Raw genomic sequence first — 18,976 nt, forward strand, 5'->3', positions numbered from 1 at the left:
TTTTTTGCTTTTATGGCAAAAAATTACATCGTAGTTCTAAGTTATAACATTCCTCAATGTTTACATGTTTCTTGTGTACCCTTGACACTTCAAAATCCCAAATGGGACCTTCCACTTAATGAAATTGTTTTTTTTTGTATTGTTTTAATTAATTTTGTATGCAGTAGAGTTTCTATTTGTTTTCCATTGTTGACTACATAGAATAGTGTAAAAATAGTTACATTATGACTCTCAAAAACAAGGGTGTCCAACCTTTTGGCTTGCCTTGGTTGTTTGTTTAGTGAATAGAAATTGTCTTGGACCTTATGTGCATGTGCAGTTCCAAAAGTGATGCATCCAGTTTCCATAGAAATGACAACAGATGGAAAGAGCACAATAACACTATTTGATAAAGCAAATTCTCAACTACAAAACACTATTTTTCAATATAGTCACCACCATTAGCTGTGCATTTTCACCAGCACTGAACCGGAGCCTGCATGCTGCACTCAGAACCTATATCTGCACCAGCGAAGGTGACCCACTGTCACCACAGCTAAAAAGCACCACCCACCACCTCCCTGTGCACATGTTCACTGTTTGGTCTTCCGGTAACATTCAGCAGGCATTGATGAATGTCAGTGGCTGCAGTCTTTTCTGCATGGAATTCAGTGACACACCTTTGTTTCATGTGTACTTCCATGTCAGATGCTCAGACTGCCCCTCTGCTGCCGTCTGTAACATGGCAAAAAAATGTAATGGAATACTGGTGAGAAGGCTTAACCTCTACTGCTATACTGCCAACATCCACCTCTGGTGTTATGGCCAAGCATAATAAAACAGAAGGCATTACTTTTGGAGCAGCCCTCACAAAAAATACAGTATTGTTTCTTTGTAAGTAACAAAATATTTAATCTTAAATATTTTTCTTAAAACACACAGACAAGAAAAGAAAGAGGAACAAAAGCATAGAAGTAGTGGGATGTTTGACCTTGTTTTTGTGAGACTAACATACCAGTCTGGTTCGATGGCAGTGGCTGCAATTCCTAGTGAGCTCTCAGGCTGTTCATCAGAGGTATCTGATGACATTTTACTCTTCCTGTACTTCAGCTTTGTAAACAATTGTTCAAAATGTGTGTGCTCCCAAAACACGATGACATGAGTAAGGTGTGATTGTGAAGCAGAGGATATTTTTCTAAAATACAGATTATGAAAGTCCAGTTAAGAGACACAAACAGATTTTTGAGTTGAATGTCTGATTGCAACTCTGTGCAATCCATGTGAAAATTTTCAAGTCATTTATTTGTATCAACCAAGAATGGTCTCACAAATAATCACATAAATCAGTGATTATTTATTTATTTATTCATTTGTTTATTTTTGTAGTCTTGGAGCCCCAAGCTATGGGTTTAGATTGGATATAAGGAAAAAGTATTTTACAGTAAGGGTGGTGAGGCACTGGAACAGGTTGCCCAAGCAGATTATGGATGCCCCATCCGTGGAGTCGTTCAGGCTGGATGGGGCTCTGTGCAATCTGATCTGGCTGTACGTATCCCTGTTCATTGCAGGGGAGTTGGACCAGATGGCTTTTAAGGATCCCTTCCAACTGTGAGGATTCTGTTATTCTGTGGTTCTGTGACTTGATCTTTTGAGGTCCCTTCAAATTCTCTGATTCTGTTTTCAAATTCCTTTATCAAAACAGAAAGCACAGCTATGTATTCTTTGCTGTTCAGAGCCCTGCGTTTAGCCAGTGTATTGACATGCATGCAATGTTAGCCATCACTTGAGCCGGCACTGCACAGCACTGCTGTCCCCGTGCCCTGCTGTCAGTCAGCACAGTGTTAATAGCACACCGATGGCTTGGCTTGAATTTTAGATCGTTGTCTTTCCTACACTGAAAATAAAACTAATCTCAATCTTTTCATTAAGAAAGGAAAATCTGGTAACTTACAACAAGGAAAAATGTACTTTGTAGCTCTGTTTTTATTCACCTGTGGTATCATATGTGATTTCGGTGCTATTAGGGTGGCTGCATTCGTATTTATTAACGAATCTACGTGAGTTTCTTTAAGATCTCTTAATTTTGAGTAAATATTCATTTTGTTGGTTTCTGTTGGCTGTTAATTCTCTCAGTATATGTGTCATCCTTTGCCCACTTGGGATAGGAGAATGTATGCTCCATAGAAAGAGAAAACCATTTGTGCCAACACCTTGCAGATAATATCTAGTGACATCATTTCTCCCTTTATGGCCTTCCATTTGTTTTAGAACATTCTTCAGTATAGCCAAGAAATGAATACATTTTGTCCAACACACTGCTTGTCAAAAGCTAGAAAGTATATTTCCTCAGTTGTCAGTTTTGTGCATGCTGTCCGGGCTTATTATTGTTAAACAATCAAAGGGTTTGGAGCAGAACTTGATTCTGTGCAGATTAAAGTCTTTATGTGTTTTTAAACTATGCATATCAAATGTTAAAATGTAGCCTAATAGGGTTTTTTTTTTTTCAGGTTTTATTAAAATATTGCTGTCATTATTATTTACAGAAATTGCTTTGCAAGTGGTTTTTCAATGAGTCGATTAACCTTCATATGCAGCATTATTTGCTATTGATTTCTCAATCATGGGACGAAAGGGTAAGAAGTCTCATGCTGTTTATGCATGCAAGTGTCCTATTTTTTTATGCATGACAAAGAAAAATTGATTTGGGGAGGGGTTAAGCTTATCAGTATGTGATTAAATGCATGCATCTGTGGAAAGACTGGAGTAAACTGCTTCTAAAAATGTTTTGGCCTGTCCTTTATATGGCATATGAGCTATTTTTCCTGTCTCTGCTATGCCACAAGGATCCCCAGTGGTTTTGAGAAAATCAGATAACTAATGAATTCCTGAAGACAGAAGTTAACTGTGTACATTAATCTTGGCTTTCAAGGAATGCTGTTTCATTTCTAGAAAATGACATCATTCAAGATTAATTCATACAGCAGTTAGACAGGAGTGAGTAGAAAGCTGGGGGTAAGTAGGTGACTGAGACTTTACCTCATCTAGTAAGTTGTAGCTTTTGGCTGATGATTGTGTCCAAAGGAGAACAGCTCTGAATTCTGGTATTTGAAGATGCTTAGCTGAACAATCAAAGTTCAGCTTAATTCCATAATGTGAAATATCTTAGCAAATTCTGATTTTTCATATCTGATGTATTCAAGGAAACAACCTATGACAATTAATAGTGCTGACTGAAAGTTTACAAACCTTTTGATACCAGTGCAGAGGTTGGTATGTGATTTTTCCAACAGGTGTATGTCGCAATTTTTTACATTTCAAAATCTTAAACAGTTACAGAACTGTTGTCTTACAAAAATGTATTTAAGAGTCTTCAGACTCCCAAGACATCTTGAAATCAGGGAATTCTCAGATGTTCTACAAATAAAATATAAAAAGCAATTTAGTTAAATCTATTATTGAAATACTTGCCTTTTTTTTCTTTAAATATGTATTTGTGTAGAATGAATATTGGGGTATTCTGATGTGCCTGTTCTTAGTTCTCAAGAAGAATGTTTCATGGATGTTGAACTGCTGACCCTTTGGTGATTTGCATGTGCCATGTGAAACGAGCATTACTGAATGCTCCTGTTTTGCATTTAAGAACTTTGGCTTTTTTTAAAGTATTGAATTCTTCTTCTAAACTACATTAATGACGGTAAAAGTTTAATAAGTAAAAGTTAATCTTTCCCAATTATTGGTGATTTTATATATCTTTATAAAAGATAAAGATTTGATTTCAAATACATTTTTTGTCTCTTTTTAAATTCAATGACTTAAACAAATCAGCATTATAAAGAAGAAAAAATAGGAGAAACGTTGTGTCTGAACACAGTGGAAAGCTTCCTCTATCAGTTATTTTAAATGTAGTAAGTACTGTAAGTATTTGAGTTGTGAAAAGTGTAGTGAATTTTTTCCTCACAATTAGGTTTAATTTAGCACTAGAGCACTTTCATCTCCATGCTTGCAGGGTAAGAGATCCCGGCAGTTTCAATTCTGAGCATTTTGCAAAAATGACAAAGCAGGTGGGACTGTGTCAGCATGGATCAGATCAATTCCAGACCATTTTTCTTCTTGTCTTGTCCTAACTATAAAAAGAACAGAAATAGCTTACCCAAATAATCGAAAAAAAAGATATGAGAAAGTCTTAAGATTTGGACTGCAGTTTTTGTTAGTTTATCAAATTCTTTATTTAAAAAAAAAAAATCTTTATAAAAAATCTGTATCAAAAGCACAATAGTCTAATTCATGTTCATGCAGTTTAATTATTTGCAGAGTTGTGTAGAGTTGTTTCAAATTCAAGAGGAAAACATTTTCTTTTGTTTGTTTTGTTTGGCAGAAGTCTGGTTTTTACATCTAACTAAGGCATTTGAGACTAGATGGTTAACAACATGTGTACATGTACATATATGTACTTCTTTCTATATAACTATAAAGCTATTTTCTAGAGTGAGCAGGTTAGTGGGATCAGAGCGGTGATGGCAAAGAGACATAGCCTTTAGCTACTGAAGATTTGCAGATGAGTTGTCATTTACTTTACATTCCTTAAATACCCCATTGCTGAGTAGAAATTACAGAAGGGGTGGGCTCCTTTTCAGTTAGCTGGGATACATAGTTCTGGACAGAGTCTTCAAGATGTGTGTTCTACCATTGCATTTGCTGTTCTGAGGAAGAGATAATCATTCAGACTCTGGTAGCAGCTGCACTACTTATTGTGGTTACTCTGGAACATATGGATTGAAGCTGGTGCACTTTGTGGCACTAATGGAGAAGACAAAATATCCTTATGATTGTTAATAATTTAAATTAAACCAGAAGGTTTTCTTTGATGTAATTTCTATCCTTCACGTGTGAATTAACAACTGTTAATATTGAAAAGTTGTTACACGAGCTTCTATTTGCTTGGTTTAGCACTAAGCTGATCTTTAGCGGGGGTAGAATGAACTATAATCAGACTGTCTTCAGGGAAGAAGTTGTGTACAGTGTAATGTACAGGCAGGTCTGGAGATCTATTCATAATAATTTATGAAGAGACTTAAAATTTTCTAGCCCCAAATAATTTTAGTATTCTGTAAATACACTCATGTATCCAAATCAGAGTATCACGTTTTGTTAATGCTTCCTGAGAACATCAAATAAGCAGAGGTAGACTCAATCAGGGTACTTAATTGGCTCAACTCAGCCAAGAGGTTATACTTAATCTTGTGTGTCTTCTGTGACTGTCTTTCAAGTAACATTGCAGTATTTTGTTGAGCATTTGATTTTTCAGTAAACTCCATGCAATTTAAATGTTATGCTGCTTAACAGGAGGAGATGTCTTAGCACGTTTTGGACCCTATCTGTGTGCCTCAGAACAATTGCTGCGTTGAGTTTTCTCATTGTGAGTGCCATGGTATATTCTTATGGTGCTTTCTATGTACAATGAGAGAAAATATATAATTCCTGTTATCTGTTACTTAAATACTGGTACAAAGAAAGTTCTATTTTAGTAAGGAAGCGTTTGTCAAATTTCTGTATGTGTACTGAAGTTTACAGCTGAGTGTACTTAAATGAGAGTAAATCTATGAGGACGTGCAATGGGAAGAGAAGCAGGAAAAGTCTAGAACTTGAAAGTAGAAGTGGGAGTGGGGAAAGGACTGGGGAAGGTGAGATGGGGAACATTCCTGTTGGCTCTCTGCTTGGCTACCTGGAGCTGGGAGTAGGAAGAAAAAGTGTGACCAGCTTGAGCATCTTGGCAAAGCTTTTTAGTCTCGACTTAGGTATCAGGCATGAATGCTTGTTGAGGTGTTTAGCAGATATATAGATAAATATTTTTACCTGTAGTTTACCAATCGTGACTATCTTGAGGTATCGCTAGAAGTTTACCAGAGGGAAGCAGTAACCTTCTTGGAATAGTTTTGCCTCTTGCACATCTCAGGGACTTCTTGTTGCCAGCTTTTGGTCATGTTGCTGCTTGTCTTGCTATCCTTCAGCCTTTTAACCAAAGCTGCTATAGTGTCCTTCTGTTTCAGGCACAGTCCCATTGCCTGCAAAATGCTCTTCCAGGTTAGTGTTACTCCCCACTCCCAGCAATGTGGGAACTGAGTGGTGTTAGTAGGGTGCAAATGTGTGCATTATCAGTGCATCCTGTAGAGGAGTGTAATATAAGGATGTAGTTCTTTGTACTTTGCTCAGGAAAGTTAGAGTGAGGGTGAAGCCAGGCTGAACAAGTCAGTCCATCTGACACTGGGAAATCCTCTGCCAGGATCAGCACTGTGATGGGAGATACGGTTCTGCTACAGCTGCAAATCTCTGGAAGAACCAGACAGTCAGAGAGGGGGAGAAAGATAGGATTGGTGAGAGTTGGTGAGAGCAGGAAGAGGCTGCTATGATTACGTCAATCCTTCTTTATTTATTCTGAATTAAATAGTAGGTATACTACCATCACATTTAAATTTTAAAAGGATATCCTGCTGGCTCAGTGTGCTAATGGATGTGGCCCTTAAGTGCAGCAGGTATTTTGTCAATGTTTGTGATGACTCTGCTCTATGCTGTATTTCTACTTGTCTGGAGGGAGAAATAATGCATATTTGTGTGCTTGCTTCAGAGGCTGCACAAGGTATTGTGAGCTCTCTTTTCCTAACCCCACACCTTTACTACAGTATTTTGCCCGTGTTCCCTTTTTGTCCTGATTTATGAAACGCTGCTATAAAATCAGTATTTCTTTTTTTATAAATAGGAGTATCATGACAAACTCATAAAGGAGGAAAAAGAAAGAGGTATTATCAACCAAAACTCGTTTCCTGATTGCGAACTCTGAAAGCAGGAATGAAAATTGTACTTGTCCACAATATTATCAAACATATTATCAGTATTAGCTATAATGGGAAAGAATCAAGGAGATTTATGCAGATGTGTATTTCCAGATGTCTTTCCTGGAGTGGGAGTAATAAATTTGTTTTTTTTTTAATTGTTTTAGTAATAAGAAATAAATGACCTTGTTATTGCCAATAGAAGTACAAGTAAGGACAAGAAGCAAAATGCATAATAAGTCATAGAGCTTCTCTCACTGGAACTAGAGTAATTTTAGATGATAATAATGTTTTAAAAATAGAGAACTCTCGTGGTATCTCAGAGTAGGAAAAGAGGAGGTGGTATTGAAGAGAACGGAAATGAGCAAGTAAAACAAAGTTCCCATATGAAAACAACAAAGGTAGGAGAAAGAAGAGACGGTATGGAAACACTGTAGGCAGTGGAACTTATGAGAAAGAATGTAACCAGAGAACTTGCTGTAATGGAAAACTTTGTTTTAATGGATTAGAAGTCTTTAAAAGGCACCATCCCAAAGATAATATCTTCTCTGGGGATTTCTTTTAATTGCTAATGGTTCTGAAAAGAGTGCTTTGTTGAAGAAGCTTAGTGGTAAGCTTTATTTAACTAGATTTTTTTTCTTTTTTTTAATCTGTTTCTTGCAAGGTGCTTGATGTGCATTGTCATCTCTTGTTTTTATGGGATGGTAATAGATAATTTTTGCATGCTTTTACTTATTTTTGCATCTTTCCATCCAAGTATAAAAGCACTGGTCTTGAAGTCATATAAAACCAGAATTACCTGTACAAATTTACTGTAAGGGAGAAAATGAGTTGTTTGGTTTGTTTGTTTGTTTCAATTTAATTAAACACCAAAATATTAAATGTACAGTGGTCAAATGTAAGTATTGGATGGAATTTTTCACATTTGCTGTTGTCTTGAGATTTTGCTGTCGTGGGGGTGAGAAGCTGGTATCAAGATGACTACTGCATTATTGAGGGGGAAATTGGATCTGTATGCTCGATGTTCTATTTGCAGCTTCTCAGTGGGGAGAGGATGGGGACCAGCTGAGTAGAAGGCAAATGGTGCTGGAGTAAGAAATAGCAAATAAGAGGTGATTTACATGATGAGTCCTCTGTTCTCCCCTGGAGCACGAGAGGGACACTGCGCTGGCTGATAAGCACCTCCTTAGAGCTTTTGTTCTTTTTATAGCAGGTTGAAGAATATTTCTAATTAACTTCCTTATAGGGCCAGAATAATTTCGCTTTTCCAAAGTATTTGATCTGTTTTTAGTACCAGAAGGGGAATGCCCTTGAAAATAGTTTCAGCTCTGAATTAGATCAACTGATGCTAACAGTTCACACCCAGCCAGGTAGGGCCAGTGTAGTGGTCAGCGTTAGTTTATGCACTTTCCTCTGGATTCCCCTGAAGCAAATTTATTTTTGTGTACATTTATCATCTCAAATATAAGAAAATAAAAAAGAAGTTATTTGTGTTATGCAAGTGATTGCAAAGTAGAAAATAAAACAAATGAGACAATTGAAAATAAGGGGAAGCTGGAAAGTAACTTCAAAACTGCTTACCTGAGAATGGAATTTCTCCCTGATGTACCATACCCTTTCTGATCAAGGATGTTAAGGATTAAAGTTCTGTGATCCTTGCTTATATTTTCAAGTATTATCAGAGAGAATGTTAATTTTTACCAACCTATTTAAAATTAAAGAGCCACTTTACATTTAAATCTTTCTGCTTAAAATTCCTTTATAGTTAACAGTCTGTCTTATTTATTATTTTTTGGCCATTATTCAGCAAAATAAGCGAGGTGTTTTGCCAAAATACACATCAGTCTTCAGTGATAAATTTGGTTGTGGCAACCAAATGACTAGAAGTTTTTTTTTTTAAATATGCTGATGTTTTTCTCTGTTGCCATGTAAGTGAGAAACCCACATGTTCGGAGAGGCTGAGGTAGTGAAACTGGCTTTGTTCAGTTTGTCTTGGTGAGATGTGAATCCAAAACATTGACAGTATAGTTTTTTTCTTTCTGTTTTTTCTTACGCTCGGCTTTGTTAACGGAATTTGATACTGAAGTTTTTCACGTGTTTGTTGGCTTTATGTAGATGTCACAGAACTAATCAGATAAGCTTACAGTATCACAGAGCCCTCTCGTGAAGTAACTGCTTCTATGCTAGTGTAACAGAGCAACTTTCTGAGGGACAGAGTACCGGGGAGTGAAATCATATCCAGAATGAGGCAGTATGTTCAAGTTCCAACTATTGAGCAAGAAAAAGCCTATGATTATAATTCTGCTTTTGAACCAAGACCATGTATGTGTTTGGGTAGGTGTAACGATCGTTTTATGATTAAGTGGACTATTTCTTGCTACTGATGTTGTGTAGAATAAATGCTCGTAAAAAGCAGTATCCTCGCAGTTGGTAAATATGTGCAGCTGCAGCTTTAACATATGAAATGTGGGTTATGGGATTCTTTGAGCAGTAGATAACGTGCATTTTTTAATTTGGAAAATCCCATCATTGTTGAGATTTAAATGTGCGTGTCTGTGTGTTTGTGTGCTGTTTAAAACTTTCACATTGGCTATCTTACAATAGTGTAAGCTTCTCTGTAGCTTTGATTTTAACTTTCATATTTATTTGTATTAAATGGCATAAAGATGGGAGACAAATTATGCCTGGTACCAGAAGGAAATCATCAGTGGAGTTTGGGTGACAAACCAGCTCAAATTGGAACATATTCCTTTTACCCAACTTAGTGACTGCATCCTGCAGAGCTGCAGAACAGCTTACTTGTCTGAAGTGAATCTGTTTTACTTGGATCGGGTTTATCTTGGTTGAATTGGTACTGAAGAAATAAATAATCATTTTTCAGTGGCTTCACTCCATTTAGTAGTGTTCTTTCCTGGGTGAGGTAGTGAAATGTTTCGGGATTTTGTTTATTTGTTTAAATTCAGTTTGCTATTAACATGTATTATTAAGACATGATTATTCTGTGGTATTTTTTAATTCTTTCATTTTCCTGTGATTTTTTAAAATGTATTCCATATGTTTCCTGTGATTTTTTTCAGCAAAGCCTGTCTCATGACTGTTAATTGTCTTATTTGTTTCATGTTTTCTTTTTGTTTCTTTTCCTGCCTTCTTTTGAGAGCTTTATTTTTTTAGTAATGTTCTGTTCAAGTTTCTTCACTCAAAAAACCCTCTAAAGCTGAAAACTTTGGTAGATTAGCTCTAGCTTTCTAATGCTTGAATGTTCTGTTTAATTTAGAAAATTATGTTAATGTGATTTAAAATAAAGAAATAAAAATGTATGAATTTTAATGATGATAGTGAACGTTTTGAAGTGTTTTTTTTCCTGCAAACTGTTCTGTAATTAAATAGATAACAATGTAAAGATACTACTGAAAATCCAAGAAGGGTAGGTTTTTCAAATCTGATGCTACACGCTTATTTGTAGGCCTTTTCTGATCTCAAAATTGACTGTATACCTTCCATTAGAAGATCAGTAATAGAACACTGTTGGGTTTCATTTAACTGAAACCATCTGGTTAGGCTGTGAGAATGAGCTTGTATGGTGTTATCTGATATCTCACACTTTTCAGTTGAGAGTCTGTATCCAGGTTTTATGCTCAATTTATGTGGCTACCGTTTAGCTCTAAAATATTGTTTTCAGACTTAGTTCATTGCAAGAATTTTCTTATCTGGCCATATGAAGAAGGAGAAACAAATTCTAAAAGTATTTATTGACCTCTATCTTAAGTTTAATATTGTATGATATCTTCTGTTAATACTGTACTTGAGATAGCTGTAGAAAAATACTACTGTTGTTGTATTAATATTTTTTAACAAATAATGATCAAACTCATTTTTTACCTGGGGAATTTACCTTCTGTGAAGCAGAACACCAAGCGAGAAAGCAATAGTCAGAAGAGTGTCGAGTCAGGGGCTGAGCTGCATATCTAATTAATGAAATATTCATCTAAGTTAAGTCTTATTTTGGTGGATTTTGATTGTTTACTTGAATTTCACAATACTGTGTAACATACTAGACACTTAATAGGTACTCCTACCTTATTATGGTTTTACTTGATTTTAGAATGTTGCAAAACACTGGTCTTGATGGGATAAAATTGTACAGCTTTGTTGTAACATAAGTAGGTTTTTAACCTCTTAATTCACAGTTATCTATGTACGTTTTCCAGGGACATATGCAATAGCTTTGATTTTAGTTACTGAATACGTACATCTTTTGAATAAACGTGAGTTTTACATTGATTAGTCCTCTAAGAGGAGGATGTCAGCAGAAATAGTCGCTCAAAGAACTTGGCAGTAGTAACAAAACAGTGCTTCGCAGATAAATCCTCAGTGTTACAGATCTTTACTGCTTGAGTATGCTTTGTTTTTATAGCTTTTTGAGGTCCTCATTTGCATTCATCTTACTGATCATACACTCATTCATGACTTGAGTGAAAAGACTAGCAAAGAGAACTTAGAGTCAAAGTCTGGTTTCAAAAGCAAAGATCTATCTATTGTAATTGTTTCTGAATAAATAAATTGCAAGAATGAAGTTGTCAGACTCTTAGTAGAATTCGACTTCTGTCTAGAAAATGGTAACATCATAAAGCAGTTTGAATAGAGGGTAATTGGTCTACTCATACAGAGCCTTGTAATAAAAGAGTACAGCAGAGAAAGACTTATCCTTAGCTTCCCAGAGGTTTTAGTAAGTATGGTACAAAACAGCTGTGATTTCTTAAGTAAAGAAATGCAGATCCTGGTAGGTTTGTGTAACAGTTCTTAGCAGTCTAATAATTTTGGAGATAAATTGTAAACAACAACGTTATCCCAAAGGTAACCTTTATTCAATTTCTGTTTTGAGTTGAATGTGATTAATTTTTTATAGATTTTACTATTTTTAGCAAATAATTTTTGGGTACAAGGTGGCTAGCTTTTTGTGAGATGTTTTTAAGGTACCTAGCTTCACTAAATGCTGTAGACAGCACGGTATGAAAGACTAGGTGTGATCTTCATGCAAACTTGGATGTAATTAATCAGTATATTATTGGACTTGTTTCAGCTCAGTGGTTTTTCTTCATCAGAGCTGCTTTAATGTTGGTCTGAGACCTGACCAGTGAATTAGTCTGATGTCTGATGTTTCTACTGAAACATTTTAAATCTAATTTGCTGAAATGCTTACATTACTTGGGAATAAATCCTCATTGGAAAATGAATGGGACAAATATCTAGAAGCTTTTTCTCTGTGTGTGTGTGTGTGTGTGTGTGTGTGTTGAATTTTTTTAACTTTAGATGCTATTTTTAATAGAAACTGGAATTATTCGAAGGTACTAGTAGTCCTGAATCTTAGGGGGGAAAAAAAAAGAGAAATGCTTACTTCATAAGTCTCTGTTGTACTAGAGTATCTTTTTAAACTAGTAGAATTACTATTAATTAAACTACTAGAATTACAAGCTACATAGCTATGATTGTTGATGTATGAATACGGTATCAGTAGGAGAATAGAAATAAGGTCCAAAGAATACTTTCTGCCACTCCAGGTGACTGTCTTTTTTTCTGATGCAAAGGAAAACAGTGAAATAATGGAAGTAAAGCATCTTTTGTTGATTGTGCTTATATCAATTGATATGATTCCTTCTAAAATACAGTGAAGATTTCATTGACTTCTTAGAGGAGTAAAGAGAATGTGTGTTTAGTTAGGTTTTGAAATGATCATTTGGAATGAACGTAAAGGAGCAAGTGAAAGTAGTCTTGGTTTTTGTACTGCTAAATTTTGAAATTCCTTGATCTTTCCACGTATTTTTAGGAATGGCTTGATGGCAGGTGCATTTCCAATATTCAGAATGTTTGCATATTTTTGCACTTACTGCTTTATAACAGTTTTGCTTATATGACTTATCAGTCTTTCTCAATTACTTCTTTTTACTTAAATGCTGGAAGTAGCAAGCAACTGAATTCACTATTTTTTTTTATTATTATTTTTTTTTTCTTCTGCTCACTTAAGGTGAAATTACCAGAGTTCCTAAAATTCTGTTCTAAATTCTGTTGGCTACATCTCTCTGCAGGAGTGTGCTGTTGCTGTGCTGCTTTACGACCTCGTTACAAGCGTCTGGTAGATAACATATTTCCTGAAGATCCAAAAGTGAGTGATGACTTAAAATTGTAAGGGTTATTGAGAAGTTTATTTTTTTTGTAGCTAACACTTTAGCATTTATATTTATTTTCACATTTCACAGTAAATTCTGCTGTAATGCTTCATATCTTTGACATAGATTAGTAGAAAATTCATTTGGAGGGGAACCTCTTTAAATAGTTGACTAACTCCCATATCAGAGCAGGGCAGTGCGTACTGAAAAGAAAAGACATAAGTATGTTTTCCTCAACTAAATGGAGATTTAATTAAACTTGGTATTCTGCCACAAAGGTAGCGTTTGACTTCATAACAACTTAGAACCATGAATGCTTGTTTTGTTTGTGGATGTAAACACTTCATTTGAATAATCTCGGAGTTGTGTTAAAGCTCAATGATTATTCTCTGTTGAAATGATTTCTGTAATAACAGTTAATAATGCTTTTATCTGTACATAATCATGATTATGCAGTGTAATGGAGAGTTTATTTATGGTGCTACTTTTTTTTAATGTTTTATATCTTTTATCATAGAAAAAATGAGCAGAGCAGTCAGGATTTGTGTAATGTTTGGTTTATTATCTGCAGAGTACATGGGCTTTTCATTAAAAGGTATTGGTAATGACTGCTAGTTACTGCATTTATGTATGTTAATGGCTTTAAAGAAAATTAAATAAAATGATGTATGTGTATAGTAAGCACTGAAAACATGGAATCATATGGTTTTATAGCTTTATTGCAATCTCCTGACTTGATGCAAATATAGAGACACCTCAAGTACCTACGGTTGTAGTTTTACAGCTGTCTGTGAATGTCTCCAAGCTGGTCCATAGTGTTTCACTGAATTACAGGGCTTTTCTTACATATTAGAAGATTTGATTAGTAAAATGTACTTAACTGCTACTGATTATGTTTATCACTTCAGTCATTTATTTGAAAAAGATAATGTTTGGAGAACTTACAGAAAAGTAAAAATGAGGATGTCCATATCACAATTCACGTTGGACCTAATATATTAATCTCTGCCTGATCTTGTTTTAACGATTAGCTTTCAGGTACCCTGTATTTCAGCCTTGTCCAAGACATGACACTGAAGAAGTGAAAGGTTTAAAATAAAATCTTGTTTTTACATAACATAATTTTTGAAGTTACTGGTTTTTGGAGTTAAAGTTTTTGGCTGTTTTGCTTGAAAGTTACGTATTTTGTAATTTGCCAAAATTAAAGCACTTTAAAAGCTTCATAGTTTCTGTAGATTTAATTATTTTTATTTTTTATTTTGTGTATCTATTTCTAGGATGGACTTGTTAAAGCTGATATGGAGAAGCTGACTTTCTATGCCGTTTCTGCACCAGAAAAGCTGGATCGAATTGGTGCTTACCTGGCAGAGAGACTGAGCCGAGATGTTGTCAGACATCGCTATGGGTAAGGAAGTAAGTCACAACAGAAAAAATAGGTGCTAACAGGTAGCTGCACATAGGATCAAAACAAAGATGGTGAGTTTAGAAGGTAAGATGTAGTCAACGGAGAAAATAAGTAATATGGAAATGATGTACAAAAATATTAAATGCAAGAATTGGAAGAGAAGAGCAGTATCCATCAGAAGCCATTGTCTTTGGTGTAAGTGATGTCAAAAGATATTTTTATAACTTCGTAGAATGGAAAAATGGCAACTTGTTAGGATAATTAGTTTTACTCATTTTCTTTTTCATTTAATTAGAATGTACTCTCACTGCAGAATTGTGGATAATTTGATGGCTTTCCTTTAGTGGGATTTGTATTGGGAAAATGTGGAGTAGAAAGCTGGGGTCTATAATTGAAAACAAAATGTTCTAAATAGAACTGTTATTACTGTATTTATTCCTTTGAAAAATCCTGTTTGACATAATATAGAAATTACCAATTTCTTCTTCTTTAGATCCTATGAAAGATGTACCTTCACCCTTTCTTTTCTAATTTTTTTTGTAGTGAAGACTTAATGATAAATGTTGCACATGCGTTTATGTTAGTTTCTCTACAATTCATTTTCAGATATGTTTTAATTGCCATGGAGGCATTGGACCAACTTCTAATGGCTTGCCATTCTCAAAGCATAAAGCCATTTGTGGAAAGCTTTCTTCATATGGTGGCCAAGCTGCTGGAATCAGGAGAACCAAAGCTGCAAGTTCTTGGAACTAATTCTGTGAGTGAACTTGGATGCTAATTTAAATCAAACTAAGTTTTTGTTTATTTGTTAACGCAAAATAGTTTCAGAATTCACAAAATATCTGTCAGCTAACGTGAACTGAGGAGGTTCTGTGTGTGGCAAGATATACTGTTTGGGCATAGAATATTTACCAGCTGGAGGCAGAAAAACCTGTTTCCTTCTAGTTCAAACTCTTTTGATGGTTGGGCTCATCCTCTGCAGAAATAACAACTTCTGGAAGGAATAGGAAAGCTGTTTTGTGGATTCTTATTTTGAATCTTTGACAGACCTCCTAAAGACATTGTGTAGATAAGGCAATATTTTATTTCTTTCAGCAATAAGAGAAGTGATGTGTGAAAGAGAAAATAAGTTCCTTTTTCATGTAATGTAATGTAACTTAGATTTAAATATAATGCAACTTGATTCGTCTTGAACTGCTGCAGAAAAAAACAGATCTTGCATTTAATGTAGGCTGTTGTTGTTAGCTGCGAGGAATGTTCTTTGTGGATTCTGTAAAACTGTTGGACTTTCCTGTGGGCATGATTCCTTGCTCATGAAATTAAATGAAGTTGTACTTCAGGGAGGCGAGAAGGTCTATTAGAGTTATATGACTCTGGTGTAGAATTTCCTCTTAGATTTGAACACAAAAGATTCTTGCTGTGACAAAGGGGAGGAGTTTATCCTTGTACCTCAGACTGCCAGAACAGTCTTATTGATGGGAAATGTGTTTAAATATATACACTTATATATGAGTGTGTATGTATGCATACATAATACATACATGATAAAAGAGTCCATCTCCAGTGACAGAGTTTATCAGGGGTTTTAGAGACAGGACAAGAACTAACAGTTTTAAACTTAAAGAAGGTAGAATTAGATCAAGTATAAGCAAGAAAGTCTTTACTTATAGGAACCTGTTGCCCTGAGAAGCTGTGGATGCCCCATCCCTGGAATTGTTCAAGGCTAGGTTGGAGGGGATCTTGAGCCTGACAAACTTGATCTGATGGGAAGGTGTCTCTGCAATAAGGTCTCTTTTAACAAAACTATTCTATGTTTCTCTATATGTATTTTCTTTAATATTTTTGAGCTCTACTACCCTGATTTTTTTCAATCATAAAAGCAGTGCCTTGGCATGATCCCTTATGGAATTAGAAAATAGCTTTGGAACTTATTTTCACAGTTGCCAAATGGAAGATGTATGTCACCTCGGTGATAAACAGTTACTGTAAACCTCCATTTTGGTATACAAGGCACACACCACTTCCAAATGAATATTGTACAGAAGTTCACATTACGGTCATCTGTTTGATATTGCTCTCTATTCCTGATGAGGCATTTTATGAGCAAAATGGATCAATAGATTTCCTAAATTAGGAAATATTTCTTGTTTTTCTGTCGTGAAACTTGGTAACCAAAAATGAGATGTTAAATTCTGTTAGGAGAGTGAATATATGGATCTTCAACAGTATTCCAAAGGCTAGTTTTAGTCTATTATGCTAATTTCTCTAGATGCCCAATATAGTCAATAGAGAGAAAAGTCAATTTGTGTTAACTCTAGACGAGAAAACTGTATATTGGCAATGAAATTGTCTTTTACTGAGGACATTGGCCTACTGTGATCTTAAACAAATTTGATGTCAGGCATGGAGAAGGTTTATCATCCCATTTATCCTTTTACAGCTTTTTTTTCCCTCCCAAATAAAATATAGATGGTGAAGTATAACTGAATTATCTTTTATGTGCTTCAATTATTCTATTGTACCACTTCGAAGAGGAAACTGATAGTGCCTGGAATAGCTATGAGTAAAACATAAATTGGGGAAAAGGCAGTATTTGGGAAAACTTCTGGTTTTTTTTTGTTGTTGTTGTTGCTGTTGAAAATGATTTTCATACTAGCTTCTGCTTATAATCACAATCATATTCTCTATCTTTGTAAGAATATGATGATTATTTTCCATTCTGACTTCCAAAGATTCACAGAAATACAAAGGCAGTTAGGACTTTCGAGTAAGATTCAGCTGTCTTAATTGTTAGATGTTTTTTCTCAGCCTCCCAAACAGACTTTGCTTCAAATTAAAAACAAACAAACAAAAAAACCAGACTTATTTACTGAATGACTTCTTGAAGTTTGAAGTCTTGGAAAGACCTGAAAGCTGCTGATGGTGCCTTCAAGGTTTTTCCTTAACTTGTAAATCGTAGGCTGTTGGAGGCAGAAATTTTTCTATTTGGTGCTCCATGGAGGGATCCTTAGCTGTCTTTCCCAGTCCCACGTGTGAAACACTGCTCATCACACCAGGACTCTGTATGTACTTCCCTGATGAGTTATGGGGACGTGGTTTAGGGGCATGATGGTGATGGATTGATGGTTGGACTAGATGATCTTAGAGATCCCTTCCAACTTCAGGGATTCTATGTCTTACCAAAAAACCGCACAGCTTTTTGACTTTTAAAACTATTTTTTTTTTAATTGTTATTATTCATTTACATTTAAAAATCAAAGCTGAAGATTACTGTTCTGGAAAAATAATTGTTTTGATTTTTTTTATTTACGTATTTCTTGTGCCTGCTCTTCAAGTTAGTGAATTATTTTCTAATTTTTTACATTGCATTTGTAAACTATGTTTAGTTCTTACTAGAAAATTTTAATAACATAATTGTAAACCTCCTTACAGAGATATTTGACAACAGATGGAATTGAATAGTGAACTATAGTGTTGAACTGTATTATTTTTTCATTTTTCAAGTAGAAGAAGTTTCAAATCAGCAGTATCTGTAAACTACAGAAAGTCTGTTTCTATCATGGTAGATATTTTTATTAACCATGTGCTAAGACAGCATATGCTGGTATGGAAACTGAAAAAAATGTGATAAGCAAAGGAAGTCTCAGTTTTTCTTAAGTAATATAGAATCTGAAAGCTGATTGCTGTAAGTTTATTATTTGGAAATTTACTGAAGTGCTTAATTTCTCTCTTGTTACTGAAATTCTGTAAATTGGGTTAAAAATTATGTAGAATATCTGTATCTCCCTTTGTACAAATAATTAAATGTGTTGTTAGATCCATAGTTGTTATACTATTAGAGTTAATTCATTTTACCTGCTCTTCTTAACCAGGAATAAGCATCTCCAAACTCCCTGGAAGAAGGCTGTGGCAAGGTGGGAGTTGGCCTCTTCTCCCATGTAACTATCGATAGGACTAAAGGGAGCAGCCTCAAGTTGCACCAGGGGAGGTTCAGGTTGGATATTGGGGAAAAAATTCTTCTCAGAAAGGGTGTTCAGATGCTGGACTGGGCTGCCCAGGACGATGGTTGAGTCACCTGGAGGTGTTCAAGAAACATTTAGATGTTGTATGAAGGGACACGATTTAGGGGGGAAATATTTGGTGATAGGTGGACAGTCAGACTGGATGATCTTGGAGGTCTTTTCCAACTTTCATTCTGTGATTTTGTGTAAAGAGGGTTGAAGAAATTTTTTACTTAGAATGGTGAGACTCTGGCACAAGATGCCCAGAGGAGCTGTGGATACCCAATCCCTGGAGACATTTAAGGCCAGGTTGCATGGGGACCTGAGCAACCTGATCTAGTGGGTGACAACCTGCTAATTTCTAAATCACTAATTTCTGTTACTGAGAAAACTTTTCCTTGTCATTGTTAATTGTCATTTTAGTACTGCATTTATGAAGTTAATGGTACCCAGTGCTGCACACAAACTGGAGCACAGGAGGTTCCTTCTGAACACCAAGAAACATTTCTGTGTTGTGCAGGTAGCTGAACACTGGCACAGTTTTCCCAGAGAGGCTGTGGAGTCTCCTTCTCATCCTCCTTGGAGTTGTCCAAAAGGCAG

At 35.4% G+C, this 18,976-nt stretch overlaps 1 protein-coding gene across 1 annotated transcript in view; it reads left to right on the top strand.

The window, feature by feature from the left end:
• The first annotated feature begins 2,504 nt into the window (after window positions 1–2,504).
• LOC104910488 (protein EFR3 homolog A-like) overlaps window positions 2,505–18,976 on the top strand; it is a 28,149-nt gene continuing 11,677 nt past the window's right edge. Inside the window, exons 1-4 of the mRNA XM_010709406.3 lie at window positions 2,505–2,612; window positions 12,890–12,966; window positions 14,248–14,375; window positions 14,982–15,132. Of these exons, the coding sequence (XP_010707708.1) occupies window positions 2,600–2,612; window positions 12,890–12,966; window positions 14,248–14,375; window positions 14,982–15,132 (369 nt within the window). The 5' untranslated portion in view covers window positions 2,505–2,599. The remainder of the gene's footprint in view (window positions 2,613–12,889; window positions 12,967–14,247; window positions 14,376–14,981; window positions 15,133–18,976) is intronic.

This window comes from Meleagris gallopavo, chromosome 3 (genome assembly GCF_000146605.3).
Source record: "Meleagris gallopavo isolate NT-WF06-2002-E0010 breed Aviagen turkey brand Nicholas breeding stock chromosome 3, Turkey_5.1, whole genome shotgun sequence".
NCBI classification, from domain to species: domain Eukaryota; kingdom Metazoa; phylum Chordata; class Aves; order Galliformes; family Phasianidae; genus Meleagris; species Meleagris gallopavo.